At 40.7% G+C, this 19,857-nt stretch overlaps 1 protein-coding gene across 1 annotated transcript in view; it reads left to right on the forward strand.

The window, feature by feature from the left end:
- Positions 1-13,506, forward strand: part of LOC124133415 (fibropellin-1-like) — a 46,625-nt gene extending 33,119 nt beyond the window's left edge. The window contains exons 19-28 of the mRNA XM_048401307.1: positions 1,000-1,051; positions 2,215-2,412; positions 4,032-4,052; positions 4,424-4,444; positions 4,746-4,862; positions 7,141-7,155; positions 7,632-7,793; positions 8,434-8,601; positions 9,216-9,344; positions 13,272-13,506. Coding sequence (XP_048257264.1) covers positions 1,000-1,051; positions 2,215-2,412; positions 4,032-4,052; positions 4,424-4,444; positions 4,746-4,862; positions 7,141-7,155; positions 7,632-7,793; positions 8,434-8,601; positions 9,216-9,344; positions 13,272-13,420 — 1,032 coding nt within the window. The 3' untranslated portion in view covers positions 13,421-13,506. The remainder of the gene's footprint in view (positions 1-999; positions 1,052-2,214; positions 2,413-4,031; positions 4,053-4,423; positions 4,445-4,745; positions 4,863-7,140; positions 7,156-7,631; positions 7,794-8,433; positions 8,602-9,215; positions 9,345-13,271) is intronic.
- The last annotated feature ends 6,351 nt before the right edge of the window (positions 13,507-19,857 follow it).

Raw genomic sequence — 19,857 nt, forward strand, 5'->3', positions numbered from 1 at the left:
GATCCAAGCAATTGGGATACGATGATATGCATCAACCAAGTCAGCGAGCCTGACCACCCGATCCCGTTAGTCGCCTCTGACGACAAGCATAGTCGCCTCTCACGGTAAGCATAATCGCCCGTTACGGCAAGCGTTGGTTGCTGAAGACTCATTCTACCCTGGATCTTCACGGATCACTCCGACAAGCTGACAGGTGTAGCCAGTTTGGTTCTATTGAATTTCTATTTCAGTCAAACAGTTGGACTGATTATGTTGGAACAATGTGTTAGTTTCACTGGCCCATTGCCTCGATGTTTGTACCAGAGGGGGCAGAACAGAGCCGCTTTAGGCTCAGACCAATTTAAACAGTGTTCGCTTGACTTGTTTGATGCCCTTATGAAAAAAATAAAAATATGTTCTTAATCAGTGATTGACAAATATGCTGTCTTCAACAACTCCCAGCCCAGTTCTTTAGAATATTAAATGGTATTTCCCGTATGTGTATAGTTCTGAAAGCATTATAATGATAATCATAATCATAACATCCACATGGTGTAACGTTTACAGGCCACAAAAGTAAAACGCATGATCATAGCTACTTCAAGATCTGGAAATATGTACCAGAGTAGATACACATAGCGGGACAGTTCGCTAATCCCATGAAAACATTAGTTCTATTGTTGAAATCAGATATGCTCTTGCCGGTGCACACATCTCCTTGTTAGAAACACACGATCTTATTTGGTGAACACTTTGTCATGATATTCATCAAACTGGGAAGTTATCATAGGATGGGTATGATTGATCCATCACAACTACCTCTGGTAAGCCAATCGCCGGGCGTCTTGTAGAGCAATATCCAATCAAATTCTCGTCAGTGAAATCGATGAGCCAATGAGCTGTTGTCGTGTCAGGGAGGGTTCGTTGTGATGTCTTCCTCCTTGATTGACACTGTCGCCATGGTATAATAGAATACACGGGTAGATTGACATTTTCAGAGAGTAAGATTTCAATCTTTAGTCGTGTGTTATCAAGATGCTGGATATGAGGAAAGTATTGCTTTTTCTGGCCGGTAGGTGGATTCTTAATAACATTATTACCTTATAATGTTTGTAAAAGACAAAAATATTATATTAAGGAGATCTATATACCTGTATTGTATAATATTTCCTTGAATTGATGGATACATAGTGGAATGTTAGGGTATGAGTTCAAAGTTTATTGGGTTTCATCAAGTGACAAAGTAAACTGGACAGTTATCATTAACGAGAACTCTTCTCAATCACAGTCAGGGTATAATCGGCTTTGGTAATGGTGTTTCTTTCTATTAATAACCGAATTCGTTGGAAGATTTTGTGCCGGATGACAAATATATGTATGATAGCGTATGAGGTTTGTTCATACATTTTGTTTGAAGATTGGTTTTATACCTCTTTGAACAAATATTTTAGCTAGTCGAAAACACAAAAGGCCTTCGAATTATGCCCATTCTGTGATAGAGCCCGAATCCAACACCTTAATCGGCAGGCTGTGGTTGAGGTTCACGATCTCACATAAATCTTTCGTCAACTTGCTTGAACATGGGCTTGAATATTGTTGATAATGTAGTGGGAATTGTACAAACTACTCTGCTTTTTGCAGAGATTTCTTATGAATATGGAAAGGTTTTGTCGCCTTTTTAACGCCACATAAGCAACATCGTGTTCCGGGTACCATGACGAAACCACGATAAGAGTGCATGAGTGAGGGAGATAGGTGTAAAGCCGATTTGAATTATTTACATTATTTACAGCTCGCCGTCATATAGCTGGAACATTGCTGACTTGGGCGTTCCCAAACAACCTCTCCCTTACTGACATGCGCAGTAAAAGAGTCCAAAGAAAGTGTGGGCGTTTTTATAGATACCTACCCACATATAACCAGGTGTAATTAGAGTCGCGTTTCCTTGATGACCAAATAACAAAAGCATCGAGAGTGGCACAGGATAAGCTGTTATGTTTTCAAACTCGCCGTGCGGAGTTGTTTCCCTTCGCCTTGCCTAATCCTTGGATGATGGGTTCAATCCCCGAGTCGGCCAGGTTATGCTCCTTGGTTTGTCAGCACCATGACGGAAGCGATCATCCACGAAATTAAGCTGACATAACATCATGTAATTGAACCAACTGTGTCAAGCGGCGTTAAACCCTACTCACTCAGTCATGAAGCATTGAGACTGCTTTTTGTGTTGGTTCACAGTGATAGCCGTGTGTGCAGCAGTTCCACCAGCCGAGGACTGCTCTCCCGGAGTTATCAGCTTCCGGTCACATGAAACCGACTGTGCCAAGTTCTACCAGTGCAATGCAAATGTATGGGTGGAGATGACCTGCGGGGAGGGAACGGTTTACAACCCCACATCCCAGGTCTGTGATTGGCCACAGAACGTGGAGTGCCAATGTGAGTGTTGCTCTTTGGGGGTTGGGGGTTGGGGGTTGGGGTTCGGGTTGTGGGTGGGGGTGGGAGGAGGTGGCTATAGGGTATTTGGTGGTGGATTATGTATTGTGTACAGTGTATTAGAACTATCCAAGAGGCGGACCTGGGCAGTACATGATGGGTAATAATAAAATATTATAGACAGCGGGAAGAGTGATTGGCAGTTGTTGTTTATCGGTTTGAAATTGGGTGCACTGAAAGTCCTGGTAGATTGTTCACAATGCATTCCTAGTGCTACGACTGTCGCGAGCAGATCTATGGTAACCGTAGCGCTAACGACGCGTTGTCGGCCCGATATGTAGACAAACCGAGTTTAGGTAGTGCACACCGTAGACAAACACCGACACACATGAACCAGTGAAGATCCGGGTTGGAATTGGTCTTGAGCAACCCATGCTTGTCGTAAGAGGCGACAATGTTTGTCGTAAGAGGCGACTATGTTTGTCATAAGAGGCGACTATGCTTGTCGTAAGAGGCGACTAACGGGATGGGGTGGTCAGACTCGCTGACTTGGTTGATGCATGTCATCGTGTCCAAATGGCGTAGAGGCGACTATGTTTGTCGTAAGGGGCGACTATGCTTTTCGTAAGAGGCGACTATGTTTGTCGTAAGGGGCGACTATGTTTGTCATAAGAGGCGACTATGTTTGTCATAAGAGGCGACTATGCTTGTCGTAAGAGGCGACTAACGGGGTGGGGTGGTCAGACTCGCTGACTTGGTTGATGCATGTCATCGTGTCCAAATGGCGTAGAGGCGACTATGTTTGTCGTAAGAGGCGACTATGTTTGTCGTAAGATGAGATTATGCTTGTCGTAAGATGAGACTATGCTTGTCGTAAGATGAGACTATGCTTGTCGTAAGAGGCGACTATGCTTGTTGTAAGAGACGACCATGTTTGTCGTAAGAGGCAACCATGTTTGTCGTAAGGTGAGACTATGCTTGTCGTAAGATGAGACTATGCTTGTCGTAAGATGAGACTATGCTTGTCGTAAGATGAGACTATGCTTGTCGTAAGAGGCGACTATGCTTGTCGTAAGATGAGACTATGCTTGTAAGAGGAGTCTATGCTTGTCGTAAGATAAGACTATGCTTGTAAGATGAGACTATGCTTGTCGAAAGATGAGACTATGCTTGTCGAAAGATGAGACTATGCTTGTCGTAAGAGGCGACTATGCTTGTAAGAGGAGACTATGCTTGTCGTAAGAGGCGACTATGCTTGTCGTAAGAGGCGACTAACGGGATTGGGTGGTCAGGCTCGCCGACTTGGTTGATGCATGTCATCGTATCCCAATGGCGAAGATTTATGCTCATGCTGTCAATCACTGGATGATCTGTCCCGGACTCCATTATATACAGACCGCAGTCATAAACTTGAGTGCAGCGTTAAACAACAAACAAACAAACAAGAACAGTACCGGAGCGTAGACAGGTTAAAATCACCCAAGGTTTTGATGCTCTTGGTTGACAAGCCAAACCAAGAGTAAGTTATGTGTTTCTGGGACTCTTGTCTGTTTTACAACACGTCAGTGCATCACCGGGTATTATTAATACATATATTTTCTATTACATTTGTGTCGTTTCAGCCCAATCTGACGCGACAGACGGTAAAGTATTCACTTCCAAACTGAACATTTCTTGAATCATTTAGAAGTTGTGAAAGATTTTGTAATTGATTTTCAAACACTATATTTTAATTCATGGATTCTTGTTTTTTATACCTCACCAATAGCGTGATAAAATCTTTTTGGTAGCAGGATTACATCATGGTGAAGAAAAACCAAATAGAACCCTTTTATGAGATGTACTACAATTTTGGTAGGATAATATTTTTGGGGCTTTTAATGAAGGAGGGAAAGATTATAGATTGATCGATATTGAACACAAGTGATCGATATTTCAGCTTGCAGCACGGCTCCGTGTGATATATATATATATATATATATATATATATTCTAATACATTTGTGTCGTTTCAGCCCCATCCGACCCGACAGACGGTAAAGTATTCACTTCCAAACTGAATATCTCTTGAATCATTTAGAAGTGATTTTGTAATTGAAAGATTTTGTAATTGATTTTCAAACTATATTTTAATTAATGGATTCTTGTTTTTATACCTCACCAATAGCGCCCTAAAAATCTATTTGGTAGCAGAATTACGTCAGTGTGGAAAAAATCAAACAGAACTCTTTTATGAGATGTACTACTTATTTGGTAGGAAAATATTTTGGGGGCTTGAATGAAGGAGGGAAAGATTATAGATTGATCGATAATGAACACAAGTGATCGATATTTCAGCTTGCAGCACGGCTCCGTGTGAGAACGGAGGATCGTGCGCGACGTCCGGCAACACCTACGTCTGCACCTGTCCGCCAAACTACATGGGCAACAACTGCGAGACTCCTACAACGGCAGGTACATTAAACCTAAAGATTCTACTAAGCAACATTATGTGCCGATTTTCTACAAGCAATCAGCAGCTTATGAAGTTTATTTGTTTTATTTTCTGTTGTTTTTGTTTCTTTTGGCTCTGTTTTGTTCCCAAAACAAATCAGCTTTTTTGTTCTCAGCTACAACACGAAACCATTGACCTGCTATTCATAAGTATTAATTACAATTTCACTATTTCTACCCCGAGTGCACAGATGCACGTTGGTAATCCGATTGGTCACGTTACACTGTGTAGTTAAACGTTTTAAGTTACATGAGAGAAAGTGTTTTTCGTTGGTCGCCCTTTGAACGATAGGGGTGGGGGTACACTTGGTTGCGAGCCTCAAGACGAACGAAATAGCCTTGGTTCTGAGGAGGCGCGGATGGTATAATGGTACGTATATCAATATACATTGAAACCTCGATAATTTGGCCGGTACCCTTCTCAGTAAAATGTCCTCATAAGCAGATTTTCAGAGCAATGGATCATATGTACGTTGAAATGTTCCTGTACTTAACTGTGGACGTTCTTATCAATAGCCACCCGGAAAGCAGGCTGCCGGATGAACAGTTTCATTGTGTAGTTTATACAAACCATACATGAAAAAATTGATAGCGTTCACTGAGAGATGAGCTAACATTGCTTCGTGTGACGGAACTTTTGAGGTGTTCAATGTGACGGTGTCCAGATTATCGCGGTTCAAGTATACACATCGTGTGCTGTGAAATTACGAATTTTCATCTGGATAACCTGCTGAATGTTTTTGCTGCAGTGACGTGTACATCACACGAAGGTTTCAGGGAGGAACATGTATTGCAGGCAGGAAACAACCTCAAATTAATTAGTATTGACAACTGAACAGTCATTGTAATTTTCACACTAATTATGTATTACTTTGAAAGTAAATTCGCAAGTCTTTAAACCACGTACCAGAGTGCCTTGCCTTCAATATATATTGGGTAAATAAAAATATTCACGTCTGGAATTGTCCCCCATCAAACGCTTGTGGTGCCTTGTTGTCAGCTTGTCGATACCTTGTCGACAAATTCTTAGACAATTGTTAAACATTTTTTGGTCGATGTGAAAAGCTTTTTGATATCTTGGTAACAATTTGTTGAAGTATGAATGCAAGTTTTTGCCAGCTTATCATCTTGTTGGTGGCTTTGAAACAGCTTGTTGAAGTATGAGAGCAAGTTTTTGCCAGCTTATCAGCTTGTTGGTAGCTTGGAAACAGCTTGTTGAAGTATGGTAGCAATTTTTTGCCAGCTTGTTGGTAGCTTGGAAACAGCTTGTTGAAGTATGGTAGCAAGTTTTTGCCAGCTTATCGGCTTGTTGGTAGCTTGGAAACAGCTTGTTGAAGTATGGTAGCAAGTTTTTGCCAGCTTATCAGCTTGTTGGTAGCTTTGAAACAGCTTGTTGAAGTATGGTAGCAAGTTTTTTGCCAGCTTATCAGCTTGTTGGTAGCTTGGAAACAGCTTGTTGAAGTATGGTAGCAATTTTTTGCCAGCTTATCAGCTTGTTGGTGGCTTGGAAACAACTTGTTGAAGTATGGTAGCAAGTTTTTGCCAGCTATTCAGCTTGTTGGTGGCTTGGAAACAACTTGTTGAAGTATGGTAGCAAGTTTTTGCCAGCTATTCAGCTTGTTGGTGGCTTGGAACTAGCTTGTTGAAGTATGGTAGCAAGTTTTTGCCAGCTTATCAGCTTGTTGGTGGCTTGGAAACAACTTGTTTAAGTATGGTAGCAAGTTTTTGCCAGCTTATCAGCTTGTTGGTGGCTTGGAAACAGCTTGTTGAAGTATGGTAGCAAGTTTTTGCCAGCTTATCAGCTTGTTGGTAGCTTGGAAACAGCTTGTTGAAGTATGGTAGCAAGTTCTTGCCAGCTTATCAGCTTGTTGGTGGCTTGTTGTTGCTTGATGACAGCTTTTTGGTTTGCTTGACGGCGTCGTTACAGATACCTGCACGGAGGACGACCGGGAGTCGCTCAAAGATCTGCAGTGTGCACTGTCCAGACGCGGTTGTCACAGTTGTGTTTTGGACCTTAGGTTTGAGGTATCTCAGCGATTGTTTTCAGCCTTTTTACGTCTTGATAATATTTGTGGTTTTTTGGTCAAATCCAATTTTCAAGTGTATACTTTCTTTTTCACGGACGTTAATATGCATGTATAATACCGTTTACAGACGATGCAATAGTACATGCTCATATTTCCCATTTTGATGTTAATAAATTCATATAAATGTGTTTAATTTTTTGCTTAATTTCCAGCCGACGGACCAGGAGGTATAGTATGCGCAGTTTTCATTGATTAAAGCATATACTTACCTAGAGATGGTTATGGAGAAAATATTCCCACAGCTTCAATAATATATATAATTAGGTTCATTGTGTAAATTTGAAGGCTAATTTTCGGTAATCATCATCATAAAAATCGAAAGTTTACTTCAGTTTTACGTCAAATCAGAGATTCATTTGTAAGCATCAAACTAATGAAAATAGCCTTCGTTTAGGAAGGCGCGGTTGGTACAAAAGTCTAAAGGTCGGCTGTGTAGAGTTACGTCCCATAGCCGTGCCAGGATCCGATCAGTAGTTTCAAGCCCTGATTCACACCGATTATGAACAGGGTCATAGCAACAGATATACCTGCTGATGGATTCAGCCAATTGTTAAGACCTAAAAAATATTCCCGACATTCTAAGACACGGCGCAATAGAACTGAAAGGCCACGACAAATCCAACACACTCACTCTCCGTTCCAGGAGCCTGCAGTACCTCCGACCCCTACCAGGCCAACCCCAACGACTGCAGCAAATTCTACGGCTGCGTCAACAACTTGTTGGTGGAGTTTACCTGCCCCCCAGTGAGTCCATCCTTCAACGACGCGACGGGGTCATGTGACTTCGTATACAACGTCGAATGCGGTAGGTGTTCGCCATGTTCTCTTGTTTCATATTCGGCTAAATTCAGAAACAGAATTTCGGAACGCTTACACGGAAGCTTCACCATTACAGTACTACATTCCTTTCCAAATGCGCACATTAGGATATATCGTAATCCTGGTGCTCAGAAACAAAGGTACAGATGGCGTCACACGGCTGCATCTGATCTCAATGTACAGCGTCATGCGGCTTTGAATCCTTTATTCCAACTTTGATTAGCGCTTTTTAAGTAACCAGAAAGTGCCGCCATGTTTTTACTCATGTGTACTAACGACATTGTATTTGTCAATACAAAACCATTACAGTTGACAGGTAATAGCTATAATTGTGCTTCTCAAAGCTGTAAATGCAAGTGGTCGGGACTGGAGAATTGGTTCAAAATGAGGAAACATTCGAGATAACTGAGTTCGAGAAAACGAGGTTCGACTGCATAGTACTGGTAGTACCTAAGTACCTGAGTGTCAGAACGATACAGTTCAAGGTATCTAGGCTCGTGTCATTTGGCCGTCCAATGAGGTTTGATTCAAAACGCCGTGTTATGCTAGCGGACACAGTTCATAGTTAAAGCCGACTAGGATGTGGTTGTCAACTGACTCGTTCTCTCTTCCACCATCATCAACAGGTAAACCCTCTTCCTGCACGAACGACACTCGTCTCCCTGGCAACAGCCTTGAATGCGATGAATTCTACCGATGCGTCCAGCAAGAATGGGTCCAGTATAAATGCCAGCCTGGCTACAGGTTCAGCGACGACATCAAAGACTGCTCCGACAGCGTCGACTGCCCAACGGGTGCAGTACATTGTCTTTGTGTTTTCTTTGCAATACTCACTAATATTCCAGCTATATGACGGCAGTCTGTAAATACTCGAGTCTAAAACAGACAATCCAGTGATTGACATCATGGCCATCCATCCTCGCAACTGGGATACGATGACATGCATCAACCAAGCCAGCGAGCTTGACCACCCGATCCCGTTAGTCGCCACTTTCGACAAGCGTTGTCGCCTCTTACGGCAAGCATGAGTTGCTGAAGACCTTTTCTTCCCCGGAGATTCGAGTGTTAAACTGTGTTTGATGCCTAAGGCAATTCTTCTGCCATACATGCCGGCCCTCAATCGTGACATTATCACTCTCCGCTTGTTTTCAAAGGTAGTGTCTTATAGAATGTATGTTACCTAACACCGCAGCCAGCAATTCTTCTGCCACAAAAGACTGCGTATGGCAAAAGTACAGTCAATCTCGAAATTGTCGCACCTCTGTTGTTTTGAAACGTAGTGTTTTATCAAATATATGTTGACCGGTTCTTATGAAAAAAAGGTATGTACCATCAACAAGAGGTTGTTCCCGAATCTGCATGCTACTCCTACCCTCCTTTCATTGTTCACGTATCTGACATTTTTCAGCAACCACCACCGATCTGCCTTGTGATTCCAACCCGTGTTTGAACAACGGCGTCTGTAGCAACTTTGGCGGCAGCTTCAGCTGTCAGTGCCCCGCCGGATACGGTGGAGAAACCTGCGAAATTTCTCCACGTAAGTTTCTATAAATTACTTTTTGGGGGTAAAAGTCATATATGCCACAGAGGTTTGTAAGCACAAATTAACATCTACAAGATATATGGTCACAACCACAGTCAGTAATATATGGAAGAGTGAGTGAATATGGTTTTACGCCGCTTTCAGCAATATTCCAGCAATATCACGGCGGGGGACACCAGAAGTGGGTTTCAGACATTGTACCCATGTCGGGTATCGAACCCGGGTCTTCGGCATGACGAGCGAACGCTTAAACAAAACACTAAGCTACCCGACCGCCCCACAATATGGAAGTATAACGACACTGCTAAATATAGCTTTACAAGCCCCAGTCTGATGTGGGAACAATATCTAGGTGCTGTTCATATATACTTTTTAGTTGCGACAGGATGACGTTTTGAACTACTTTTGATTCTTTCAGGCTATCAGTTTATTTAAATTGATTTAGTGATCCGTCGACTATTAAAAAACAACTAATAAAATGGAAGATAAAAAAAGCATTCCTCCGAATGTGAACTCGGTAGTCTAGTGGATACAACATCTCCTCGGAGAGTGGAAGGTCGGGGTTCTATCCTGGGCCGTTTATACCAAAAGACGTTAAAAGATGGTATTTGTTGTTACCCTGCCTGGCGCTCAGCATTAAGAGGCTAAAACAAGGAATGGTCCGCTCAGAGTCAGTATACTGTGACAGAGTGGGGTATTCATGTTAAACTGCAGCATGGTATCTCAGTGAGCTAGCACTATAAATCGGCATCAATCCGGACTAGTACAAGCAGCCACACACACACGTGCATGCACGTCGCTATATAAATGTGCAATATTCTTGGACGTGACGTCAAACCCTATTTCACCTCAACTCACAAAGTGCCTACATTTCAACGCGTTCGTCTCTTGCTGCGTTGCTATCTGTCCCAGGTTTAATAGTAGTTTCATAAGCTAGGGTCGTCTTGTAAATACCTTTCCACTGGTTCTAGGGGGATGCAAGATTAGACAAGACCACCTTAGAACTCCTTTATAGCCAAACAAAACACTGTGTGATTACAATGTATGCCATTGTACCCTAACAAAATCGTTGCCCATGCTACAAGGCACTGATTTGTCTGGTCAAGACACGTAATAACATGGATTTGCAATATTGCTTGCACAGAACACTGACTGGCATAAAATAACATTCACGAACTTTCCACTGGTCTCAAAACGCGCTGAAATTAACGGAAAATGCATATACATTAAGATGTTGTATATTGTAAGAGGTATGATGTGGTCGTTTTAAATAATATCATATTAATGAATTGTTTATGACGACCAAATGATGGAATAAATAGAATTCTACCATGACATTGACGAATGCTTGATTCTGATTGGTTAAAAATGGGTTTCCTTTTTGCTACGGAAACCCCTTTCAAATATTTTAACCCTTTTCACACAAAAATGCGTATGAATACATAGATAGCCTACATATCAATTCATAGAAAATGGCTGCCAATCGATCACCCCCCATATGAACTGTAAAACGTATCTATATTTCCTCTAATACACGATGCCTCTCTAATACCAGCCAGGTCTCTAACACACGCGGATTCAAGGGCTCTCGCGAAATTTATAGATGGCGTGGCATCAAATAGAGGAAATATGGTTGTTTGATATCGGATGTTTTGGGCGTTGGCTAGGCCGCAACCGTGACTACTTCAATGATGACATTAAAAGATTTAACGAAGGCATATCTTTTGCATACAGATGACATGTTTATGAAACTGTTAGGCAAATGTTCTATGGTGACCAGAATCGGAACAATTTAAGCTATTTCCTCATTAAAACAACCGATAACGAAAATAATATAGAACATTATAAAAAATGTTTGAAAAAACTTTACAAACCTTTTTGTGATCAATATTCTTTGCCATCTCCATCAACCACCATCGTAAGGATTTGGCAGAAGAGGATTTGAAAGTCCACAACTCAGAATAACACTTGTCCATTCGAAAATCCACGAAAACAATGTCCCGACATAAATTGAAGTCAAACTTGTTGAAATTCATTCCAGAACATGCACAATTAAGAAAATCATACAGGATCCACTATTTCTGGGTCACGAATGTCTCATTCCATTTACACTCTGGCTTGAAATCTTGAAATTGACAGGTCACACCATGCAGATACTGAGATAGGCCCTACCTCGTGTCAAAATGTCCGACTTGTCTGCAGGGAAAAAAACCCGTCTGTTCAGTCATACTCAGTTCCATTGGTAATCATATTGTACCAGCAGGCTCTTATCATTCCCAGTAAATCTACAGGTTAATGTTGAACCACATCATAGATCCAGGTTGTCATCTTGCTTCATTTTACCAGCAACGGAGAATGTAAACACAAGACTGTTAGCCATTGACAGCTGTGAGGTGTGAGTAACCATGGTGCAGGTCAAGTTCTGCAACATCCAAGTTCGGGGTGGTGAGGCATTTATGTTGATGTTATCATTGTTTACTGGGGGTAATTTCCAACTAACAAATAACACTGACACGTTTTAAATATATAATAGAATATTAACTCAAAAAGTTTGTTATCGAAATATATTCGTTTAGCATTTAAAATCGTTTTCTACAACCTGTCACCCCTGCAATAGAAATGATGGCATGTTCGATTTCCAAGAAATGACCTCTCTCGCAACTTCCAAGAATTGACAGTCAGTCCAAACAGTGTACAACAGGATGGAAGAATTTAAAACTTCTGTCTTTGGACTAAGTTTGGAGTGTTATTTGTCAACTTCTTTTGAAAAACTATGTGTTTTGAACACTTATTTTGAAGTACTCACGGCTATGGTGTTTTAAGTCTTGAACTTTAGTAATAAGTATTACATAACTAACTGTGATCACTTTTCGGAATATTTTAAGATTGCGTACCTGTGTACCTGTGTTGTTATGCATTGCAAGATAGCATCGTTTTCAAAGCGTTGTTGCCGTCATAGCAAAATGGAGATAAACCTGCTGTGTTGTTAAATTTGATGTAGTCCCACAGTAGAGTAGATATCTCATTATTATAATTTGGACTTGGGACTACATAAAATTTCAAAACACAGTAGGTTTATCTCCTAAATAACACAAAGGGTTCCAACATATACTTAAAGATGATTCACTTCAACAAAACGAACCGCAAAAATCTGTGTTAGAATTGGTCTTCAGCAACCCATGCTTGTCATAATGGGCAACTAATAGAATCGGTTGGTCAGGCTCGGTGACTCGGTTGATGCATGTCCTCGTATCCCAATTGTGTAGATCAATTCTCATGAAGTCAATCACTGGATTGTCTGGTCTTGACTCGGTGCGGCGTTTAAGAGCAAACAAACCAACAAGACTCAAATGGACATGCCAGTTTCATACTCGTCACAGCATTGTAAAACTTCAAATGATTCATTTCCTATCTGATCCATCATTTTGTCATTATTAAGTATCGGATCCCTTAGCCTTTCAGTGTTTGCACATGTCAATACGTTGATGTGTTCATATAGAGAATATGTCTGTAATAAAAACTACATGCTTGGAAAGTATGACAACAACTAAATTGAACCCGTGAAAAAAAAGCCGTCTACGGAAATTTGTAAGTATTCGGTATCATGTATAGTCGTTGGAAGCAGTACTCAGTAGAATGAACTCAATGCCTGTTGGCATGCGTAGTATGAAGTTCTATGACGTATGAAGAGAAACTGCCTTCAATGTGTTGACATGATCTTCACGAAATCAATGACAAAAAGAAGAAATGTACAGTGTACCAAAGCTGTATCCTCAGATCGATACCTTTAATTTTGATTTTGATTTTTTGATTTTCTTTTTATTTCGACTACAGACCCTTACGGACTGAGAAAAACGTTAACAAATAATCCAAAAGACTAATATACAGCATATGAGCCGTTGTGCCTATTTGTGTTTTCAGAATGTTCGTACCCGTGTCCTCCAACTGCCGTATTTATGTTCCCCGACCTCGCGGATGAAACCAAGGGTGTGATCTGCAACCAGGGGAGTCTGTCAAGTTTTGATTGTCCCACTGGCACTTGGTCTGTGCAATTGGGCACATGCGCATAAAGGTCCGCGCGCATCAAGACATCCGTGTTGGTGACATGACTTATGTCTGTGGTTTCTTGCGGAAAATAAAATGTCATGAAATATGAGTATTTGGATTGTTGTGATTGTTAAAGAGGCATTCCACATCTCGACACGGTCATATACCCTGAAATTCGGACTAGGTTTTGATCTTATTTTATCATCGTTAGACCCGTGAAAATCCGGGGTAGAATAGGTCTTCAGCAACCCATGCTTGCCGTAAAAGGCGACTATGTTTGTCGTAAAAGGCGACAAACGGTATCGGGTGGTCAGGCTCGCTGACTTGGTTGATGCACGGTCATCGATCCCAACTGCGTGGATCGATGCTCATGATATCAATCACTGGATTGTAAGGTCCAGACTCGATTATGTACAGATCGCCGTCATATAGTTGAAATATTGCTGAATGCGGCGTTAAAGAACAAACCAACCAACCAATTATCCTCGTTAACCGAATGAGAAAACAGGTCTGGGTGCTTTGAATTTAAATATCATTACCCAGTTTGATGGAATTGATGGTCAAATAGTCAGAGTTGAAAGCCTTGGGCTGTTTTTAGGAACTCAAGTTTGATTCAAGTTTGTAGAAGTTTGGAATGTCATTGGTGGTTCCTCACCAACTTCAATGAATTTCTTTTTTGCCGTACTGAGGAGGCCACAGGCCTATAGTACAGTTATGATTTGTATAATCAGATTAGTAGAGTCTATAACATAATATTTTTCTGTGTCTCATTGCATGATAAATGTACATAGATACAATTTGTAAAAGTAAGTACTTAGAGTTGTTTAACAGAGATGTGAATCTAAAGACACTGGGATTGATTGATTGATTGAGTGAGTGAGTGAGTACGGTTTTACGCCGCTTTTAGCAATATTCCAGCAATATCACGGCGGGGGACACCAGAAATGGGCTTCACACATTGTACCCATGTCGGGAATCGAACCCGGGTCTTTGGCGTGACGAGCGAACGCTTTAACCACTAGGCTACCCGACCGCCCCACATTGGGATTGACATGGTAATATTCAGGTATGTACTTAGCCCTTACTGTTGCATAAAATTGGCATATAAGAAGGAAGTGGTATTCATCTGCAATGTCATTCAGGGCGCACAAGTGACAAATGCGTTATTCTCTTGTACTACCCGTGTAACGTCCAGTTTCAATAAATAAATCATGTGAACAACATCGAAATCTTGCTAAGGAAACTTGGAATTGTTTTACATTTAAACAAGATAAATACTCTTCGGGATATAAATCATTTTTTACCATTTTGTAATAAGTGCATTTGTTTGATTCAGATACAGATTGGGACCAATTTTGTAAATATATATCTTTTAGTCTTTGTGTTAATGATCTAATGAAATAAGAATGACATTGCAATATATCGATATGCTAACATGTTGCGTGTCATCCACCCTTAAGGGATCGGACGCACCTTTTACTATCAATCACTGGTTTGTCTGGCCCAGACTCGATTATTTAAAGGCTGGTGTTAAACAATAAATACACAAGAGAAAAACTTGATGGTATCTTCATCTTGCGGATGGTATCACGAAAACTCCTTTTGCACTTGCCAGGAATGCCAGAATGTATGCATTGAAAATAATTGAATTTAACACAGTCTTTTATCTTTAACAAAATAGCTATATTTACAAACCTCATGAAATAAATATAGCTAATTAGCGATAACATAACTTATTTCCTATTCCATTCCTATTTCATCTGCCTCATAGCTTTGCTCTGATCATTTTCGAATGTTAAAAATGTCCATATGTTCCGCAACAAGAGAAAATATTGATCTGAATTTGACCATTTCGAAACAGGTAAGGCAAAATGAAATGAATAACTCACTCGGGAAATACAAATATTCTAACTTATTCTGCTTTATAAAATCAGTATGTCACACATGCTCGTATAATAATTTATATTTAAGAGTGCTTCGTTCACCATTTCATTGCCCTACCTGTTTAATAAACTCATACCAACTTTGACTGGAGTAGGTCCAATAGTTTTTCAGATATTGTAGTAAACGTTGGTACCTTAAATTACCTTCCAGACTATAGCTTACGGTCAAATATATATACATATATATAAAGCACTTCCTGAAACCAAATAGGATCAGCTTAATATAAGTGTATCTCCACTCAATGTACACGTGCTCAATGTACTGTCGGAATTACTAGAAACAAAATGTTGCCGTTAAAAGTTGACCATTTTACAGGAGAAAACTTCGAACGAAAACAGGCGTACAGCGTACAAGCTTTACGAGCAGAAGGTACCCCGAGGAAATAAAAGACACAATAATTATTTCCCGGATTACATAAGGCATTCCTCCCCACGAGATGGGGTTTTGATACACTGCTTTGGGCGATAACCGAGCCGATTTCAAAGGGAAAATAGTCCATCCTGTCTTTGAGGTCACATCATCTCCGTACTATTCATGACTCGCAGTCACGGCTTTCAGGCCATTTACCCTGATGATACCTGGGTGAACACGCATCATTTCACTGGCTACATGTGGCTGTAGTGGACGAAAAGCATCCATGGTACCATCAGGTACAGGTATTCGTGTCACTGTTTTGCACGCCGGAACCCGCAGTCTGGGGCTTATTGATGGATGTGAGCTAGTTTTCAGGGCGAAAAAGAAAACTGGTTATCACCATAAGGATACTCATGGTGATGTGTTCATAGACTGGTTTTGAAATAAAGCGACAAACCCCTTTCCATATCCAATAGAAATCTTTGCATAAAGCAGAGTCGATTTTACGATTCCGACTATATCATGAGCATGTGTTTATGAATAACTATCAAAAAGTAATAATACCAGGTGTTCGCGAAAAGGTGAGCGTCTCCTGCACCATCGGTGACATCCGTCACAAACACATGCAAAGGCAAGTCAATTGTTCACCCGAAACAACACGACATATGGCACAAGTCAGGGAAACAGGGAATTGCATCGGACATTATTTTTGTCACTGGTGCGTCAAATTTGGAAATGCCCTCCACATGTCTACCTTAAAACCTTTTGAAAGTTTTACTGAGGCCTTGAATGTTGTAGCCTTGGTCAAACAACTTCTGACCAAGAGTCGTATGACTCAACTGCTCAGTATGAATCAATCGTCATGGATAACGCCAGTTATCATACCGACCATGAGTAATCTGAAGGCGACCATGCAGAATTATCTGACATCTAGCAATGTCGACTTCAGACAATCTTACGTAAGTTTACACCACCCAATGCAGGAATAGGGGATGGGGGCTGGACGCCATCAATTATTTCACAGTGGTGTAGTGTAGTTCGATTTTACAGGCGCTTTTGTCATTTTCGGCAAGATCGGACACCCAAAACATTCTTAGTTGGAGTAACAACCACAGAAGAGTGAGCGAGTTAAGTGAGTGAGTTGGGTTAAATGCCACTTTTTTCACAGTATTCCAGTTATATCATGGCGTGTCAGCTTAATGTGGGAGGAAAGCCCGAAGTGATGCAGGTGTCAGACGGTGAAACAAACCCACGAGCACAGGTATGGTGTTGATAAACCTAGGTAAGGTGAAATGGGGTTTAACGTCGCGTCCAAGATTATTGCACTTATGTAGCGACGTGCATGTTCGTGTGTGTGTTTGTGTGGCTGCTTGTACTGGTCCGGACTGATTTATAGTGCTAGCTCACTGAGATACCATGCCGCAGTTTGACATGAATACCCCACTCAGACACAGTATACTGACTCCGAGCAGACCAGTCCTTGTTTTGACCCTTAATGCCGAGCGCCAGACAGGGTAACAACAAGTACTATCTTTTAACGTCTTTTGGTATGACGCGGCCGGGGATCGAACCCCGGTCCTTCCGCTCTCCGGGCGGACGCTCTACCACTAGACCACGGAGGCGGTCTGACAAACCTAGAAACATAATCGGGGTGAAGCGGGATTCGAACCCACAATCATAGGTCTCTGGCCAGCCCTATGATTTTTATTTATTAAATGAAGACAGAAAAGCATTTTCTGGCATTTCCGACAGTACTGTAGAGAGAAGAAATGTTTAACGGGTCCTGTGAACAACTTTCAAAAAGTTTTCAAAACATTTTCATCAATTCTTAAATTGAGCGGACCCTTTTTATACCGTCTCATGCCTTTTCGTGTATACATACTGCTGTGTGTTCCCGGGTTCGTTAGACGTTGAACCCGATGACTTCAATAAAAGTATCTGATGCAACCTCTCTGGAACAAAGAGGGATGAAGGAAAGCATCCCCCAACAGTTGCAGCCAGCATGGAGACACTGGGTGAAGTTGTCAGGCGGCCTACTCTATTCTCATCACTAAATGACCGGAATGGCCACACAAAGCGGGCTGTATAAGTCCACCGTTATTTATTGGGAGCTTCGTGCTGTATACCTAATAGCCTACTGTTTGTCTTGGACAATGTGCCCTGAATATGCCCTGTTTGAAAAGCGGAGATTGTGTCGCCGTTTAGTGAAACAATTACGAGGGGATATAGTCATTTGGTAAACTGAAAGAGATGAAAAGGTTTAGATTATTTTTTTAATTAAGGATACAAAAGAGCGAAAATCCACATTGAAATGCAATGCGGTAAAAAGCCATGTTTCTGGTTTTTTTTGTTAACTTTCCAGGTTTGGTGTGATTTTTTAAACAAACACAAAAAAGGGAATAGGGGAAAACGTTACATATAGGTAGGGAAGCCAATACATGAATACACCTGACCATATTGTAAGCCCCATTTCATTTGCTTTGCAAAATATCCTTGCGAGCAAATGCCTATTTTCTCGTCCTTTCCTGAAAGGTATATTTAATTATAAAATTTAACTGCCGGCTTAAAGAAAGGAAAGACATAAAATTGACAAAGACAAAATATTACCAACGTCATCACAAGACTATATCAGTCGCCGAAACACTGCAAACGTAAGGCTAAAATCATAACTTAATACCTTAGCAAATACCTCATCATCAAATAATCGTTTCTTGTTTGTTTTATATTTATCCACCCTCAAGCATCGGGGTATACTTTCCTTTGCCCAGCAGTGTAAATGTAACTCCCTTGGTTAATCCAGAGTAAAATCTAAATTAATGATAATTTTGTTGATGTAAATAACAATGTCATATACTGTATATATATATATAGTTATATGTTATTGACATCAACAAGATTATCATTAATTTAGATTTTACTCTGGATTAACCAAGGGAGTTACATATACACTACTGGGCAATATATATATATATATATATATATATATATATATATATATATATATATATATATATATATATATATATATATATATATATATGTTATTTACATCAACAGGGATATATATAAATATATATAAATGTACATTCAGTGTACATGTAATATAAAATAAAATAATAGAGTCCTCGTTAGTCCAACATGTTCTTTATATCAGTTTCAGACATGATACTTTTAATGACTCATCGTCACTTCAATCGTAAATGTTACACTGCTACTTTAGTATAGCACTATACTTTACTGCAAATGTTCAAATGTCTCCCTACATTATTGTTAAATTACTTGGGGCGCGTTGCAAGCCACCAATCGCTTAGAGAAAGCAACTAACTCGCTCACCCAGTGGTCTGCAACAGTTCGAAGCGCTTGCGCACTCTTCCAAAATGGCGGCGCAACCACCGCTTGGTTGCCTTGACGTAATGAAGAACGTAATAGAAGAGGCTCGATGACGAGCTGATCAGATTTATGACTACTTTGAAGATGTGAATCCGACCGAGGATGATAGGGTGTCAGCTGCCTTTACTCATTTCCTCGTTGATCCAGTCAAGAATTTCTTCTTCCACTGTCAAAGTCAGCCGCCATTTTGGTTTGACAACGAAGCGACCTCAGCCAGCGATTGTTTCGCTTGCAAGCGGCGTAAAGTTAGCGCACTGATGTAAGGCGAATCGCTGTACATCGCTTGCAAGCGATTGGCGCTTTGCAACGCACCCTAGGTGTCGCCGCTGGAGTGTGTAAATACATTATGACGTCACAGTGTAATTTATGACGTCATCATCAGTATGACGTCATTCATATGCCATTGTCAGTTACACTGAAGAGCTGTCATTGGACAGTGAAAGTACTATGTGCATATATAAATGTATACAAATACGTGTTCTATTCATTTTTTTGGATAACAGTATAACTGGCAATACACTTTGTATCTCCCTGATCTACCGTTCAGGGCTCGTTCTTAAAAAAAACGTGTGTTTCACGTGCAAAGGTGGGTCAATTGTCCACCTGAAAAAAACATGCAACATATCGTACGATTAAAAATAGGAATTGCATCGGACATCTTTTTTGTCACTGATGTGTCAAATTTGGAAATGTCCTCCACGCCTCGCATGGAAGTGAGACAGTGACTGTGTAATCACGGCAATACTTAAATGTTAGATTGATATGTACATCA

This window comes from Haliotis rufescens, unplaced genomic scaffold, assembly GCF_023055435.1.
Source record: "Haliotis rufescens isolate VD_foot unplaced genomic scaffold, xgHalRufe1.0.p SCAF_21, whole genome shotgun sequence".
Taxonomy (NCBI): domain Eukaryota; kingdom Metazoa; phylum Mollusca; class Gastropoda; order Lepetellida; family Haliotidae; genus Haliotis; species Haliotis rufescens.